Source organism: Zeugodacus cucurbitae, chromosome 6 (genome assembly GCF_028554725.1).
Source record: "Zeugodacus cucurbitae isolate PBARC_wt_2022May chromosome 6, idZeuCucr1.2, whole genome shotgun sequence".
NCBI classification, from domain to species: Eukaryota; Metazoa; Arthropoda; class Insecta; order Diptera; family Tephritidae; genus Zeugodacus; species Zeugodacus cucurbitae.
This window is the reverse complement of record NC_071671.1, coordinates 9,229,601-9,233,370: the sequence shown is the minus strand read 5'-3', so window position 1 is coordinate 9,233,370 and position 3,770 is coordinate 9,229,601. Positions and strand designations below refer to the sequence as shown.

General features: G+C 39.1%; 1 protein-coding gene across 2 annotated transcripts; it reads right to left on the bottom strand.

Annotated features, from left to right (window-relative positions):
• Window positions 1-324: 324 nt before the first annotated feature.
• LOC105210994 (protein windbeutel) lies at window positions 325-1,704 on the bottom strand. Of its 2 annotated transcripts, none has more exons than XM_054234176.1 (2): window positions 618-1,704; window positions 325-535 (listed from the first exon to the last, which is right to left on the bottom strand). In XM_054234176.1, the coding sequence occupies exon 1, from the start codon at window positions 1,486-1,488 to the stop codon at window positions 691-693; it is 798 nt and encodes a 265-aa protein (XP_054090151.1). In that variant the 5' UTR covers window positions 1,489-1,704; the 3' UTR covers window positions 325-535; window positions 618-690. The 2 variants fall into 2 exon arrangements, with proteins under 2 accessions (XP_054090151.1, XP_054090150.1); XM_054234175.1 differs by having other exon boundaries at window positions 623-1,703.
• Window positions 1,705-3,770: the final 2,066 nt, after the last annotated feature.

The following is a 3,770-nucleotide window of genomic DNA, read 5'->3' as shown; positions in this document are numbered from 1 at the left end:
TATCTTGAAACACTTTTTACGAATATTCGCTTACGCACGAAATTAGCCCTCCAATGTATGTTTATATTTTTCAAAAGACTTTAAATGGAAATTAAATTAGTTTAGACACCATTTGCTACCATAACAAAGCAATAATACCCTAGTGAGCTCGCAATGGCTTTTTTTTGGCACCTCTAACAAATATTGCCGGATTGCCGAATTTTTAGCTTCACGTTTATTGCCACTCGCGGCAATGTACTAAAAACTAGTTACCATAGCAAAGTCCACAAAGTGTGTAGCACAACAAACCAGGGGTTGCCAAGAAAGAATTGAAGACAACAAATATATAGATAGTATACATGCATACAGTTTATTTATATAAAGCTACTAAATAATTTATTAAATGAAACGAAAATAAACTAACGGAATATATACATACATACATATGTATTAACTAATATAATTTAATCGAAGCGCATATTTTCGCATTACAAATCCATTTCGCTGCTAAATTGTTGTGTTATTGCCGCTTTTGTCCCGTCACACGCTTAAATGCCTACATTTTGTTTTACAAGCATACGGATGTAAATATAAATTATGTAAATATATATACATACATATATATGGATTAAAAGCACTTCACTTCAATTAACTTTTATACGCTGGATGACACTTCCATAACTGTCTGTCTGTCTCTCTGTCCGGCCTCATTTAGAGCTCATCACTGCGCTTCACCTTCGTCAGCTTGGTCACACGAAATGCCTCCAGTATGTTGAGTTTACGCTGTAATTCCAATTTCTTCGCATCGGTCACCTTGCCAGCCTTCAGCCGTAGCAGTCGCTTAGTCTCGTCATCCACATAGTCGTAACCCTTCTCATTGATTTTCCGCATATAAATCAGATACGCTTTGGCGCTCGCCGTTTTCGTCTCGTCACCTTCTACACCCTGCGCCATTTGCTCCGCTTTAGCAATTAGCTCCACTTGTTCGGCATCGTCTTTATTGGCATATTTCTTGACCAATTCTTCAAAGTCCTTCAGGCAACCGTCGCGTCCAATATACAGTTCGGTGTGCTGCGTCACAAATTGCTTCAGATTGTCCAATGTGACCTCCAAGTGTGTGGGGAAGCGTTCAAAGCTGTGCAATTTGCCCGCCTTGAAGAGCAAAATGCCGGGGAAATTCTTATCGTCCACCTTAAAACGCAGTCCCAGCTCTCTGTTTTCATTCTCGCCGTAGTCTTTGATGCCGACAGTGGCCACCAGTAGGTCCTTGGTAACTTTGTGTGCCGTTCTCGAGAATGCAGCGAAGGCCTCATGTTTGTCGCCATACGGGAAGGCGATGTCGAATTTGACTAGCGCGTAGGGAAACCGCTCGACGGTCTGTTCGAAGTTCAGCTCGTCCAGCTCCACGCAGCCGGCGCATGAGCTGGCCACAGCCGTGGGTGTCCAAGCGACGAGCAGAAGACTGGCAAGTAGTTGTGCGAAATTCAGGTACTTCGTTGGCGTTTGCATCGTTGTTGCTGTCGTTGAATACTTGCTTTTACTACAAGCGAAAGAAGGTCTAGTATATGCTACTAAATAATTGTATGGCAAGTCAATTGCGGCTGGTAAGCTGTAGCGGTTGGTTTTAGTCGCCCTGTCACTGCCGGCGAATTTTTCTTACTGAATAAACACGCTCTGGTGAAGAAAGGTGGCTTGAGCTGTTGCTATAACCACCGCACAGCTGTGCTCACTAACTGCTCGAGCGCCCTTCAGAGCGGCAACCACACTCTGCAAACTCCACACATTGTCACACACACTGTGACACACAAACAATGTAGTCCACCGGTGACTCTATGGCCATTCATCTACTTTATTTGCATTTTTATATCTCATACATTAACTTTTCATTTCATTCTCTCAGAATGCTGTTTGCCTTTATTTACTCAACTGCGAAATTTACTAGCTGACAGAAGTATAAAAAATTACCTTTCCATCGCCTCTCCGAAGCACCTATGTAAGTGCATATGCTCGCTGACAGGTTGAATGACTTCTGGCAAAAGCTGATTTCCACGTCAGTATCTAGAATCCATATAAACCAAAAGAACACACAAGCATATCAATTTATGTAATACTGTACGTATGTATGTTTATATGCTTGCATATGCTTGGGGACTCTCCTCAAATTTCGCTCAAATGAGACGAGCTCAAACCAGCAAGCCTCTCTGTGGATATTCAGCGCTTAGAACGCTCGTTCTCCGTTCTTCATTCGCTCTTTGTTCTTCTTTCAAATGCTGGCAATAGAGCTGAAATTGTGCTCGTTGTTCTTAGCCTGGCTTTAAGACGCCCTGCTGATGATGAACCGAATCATTTATTTCTCTTAATGCTATTGATTGATCGTATTTGTTTTTGACAATTTCTTCCACGTGGTGCGTGGAAGCAATGTGATGAGGGAAAAATATAAATAATTGTTATCAAACATGCTTGAATTATATTTTTTGTTAAGCGAAATACATATTTACTTATAAACATGGGTTTATGTGACGATTTATATCTATTGCTTCAACCGATACATAGATAGAAAACTTGAAAATATAATATATATAACTCGAATATATATCACTCACTTATCTTCTTGGACAATATTTAATTTATCATTTAATAGTATCTAGAAGAAGTATACAAGAAGTTTATATCAGTATATGAATGTGAGTTTATATAAGAATTAATCAGCCTTAGCATCGGCCAGTATCGTCCAAAAAATGCAGCATCGGCCATTTTTGGTCAATTTTTAGCCGACTCTTTGTACTTCTTTCGCATGTCACCTATATTATTATCTGTTTTTTTTTACTTTTTTGATTTCTTTAAAGTTTAAAATATGAATTCTACTAGTCATCTTATAGAGGATTTCCTAAGGATAATCCGAATAATCTCAAATATGCGCAGTTTCATTCAAAAACTTGCTGCGATTTTAAAGATAATTTCACACTCATAGAAAACCTCGTTACTATTAGCAAAAAACTGAGACAGTTTGTTTTTAAAGGTTTCTTTGGAGGTGTGTTTTTCAGAAGCAACATCATTCGCCATAGACAGGAACAAGTAGTAATCACTTGAATCACTATAAGGTCTTCCACCTTATCCTTCGAATAAGTATTTTCCAACCAAGTTCCCTGAGTTTCTGGCGAGTCACTATCGATGTGTATGAGATATCGTTGTGCTGTTGGACAACAATTTCTCTCGTATTGTCCAAAGCTGGGCCCTTCTGGGCAATTGCTTCCTTCAGACGCTTCCACTGTGGACAGTACATTGTCGTATTAAGAATTTGGCCGAGGGAAATTTCTCATGGTAAATTATTTCCTCCAAAGCACATCAAACCGAAACGCGACTATAACTACATATTTTCGATTCATTACTGTACCACTTTTCATCTACAGTAACCTTCCATAGGAAATGTATTTTTTCATCAACAGTAACCCTTCTTAGGGAATTTTTCAGGAAATCTTATTTTAAATTTTTAATCGGTAGAGCACTAGTTACTATGTATGTACTTTTTCACTTTCATTACACTGCGAGGTTTTCCTTCAATAAATAAAAATGAAATCACCGTCTTAGCTATTTTTCTACACATCGACACTATCCATAGATGACTAGAGTCCGCACGCGGTTAAAATACAACTACGAGCCTGAGTCGGTTGAAAATTTTGTCAGTGGCTGACCACGAGAATGTATTACACCATAGTCTCTTGTGATATTGGCTTGGGCGAGAAACAGAAGTATATGTGGATTATGGAAAGTAGACTTTATAATTTTAAGTC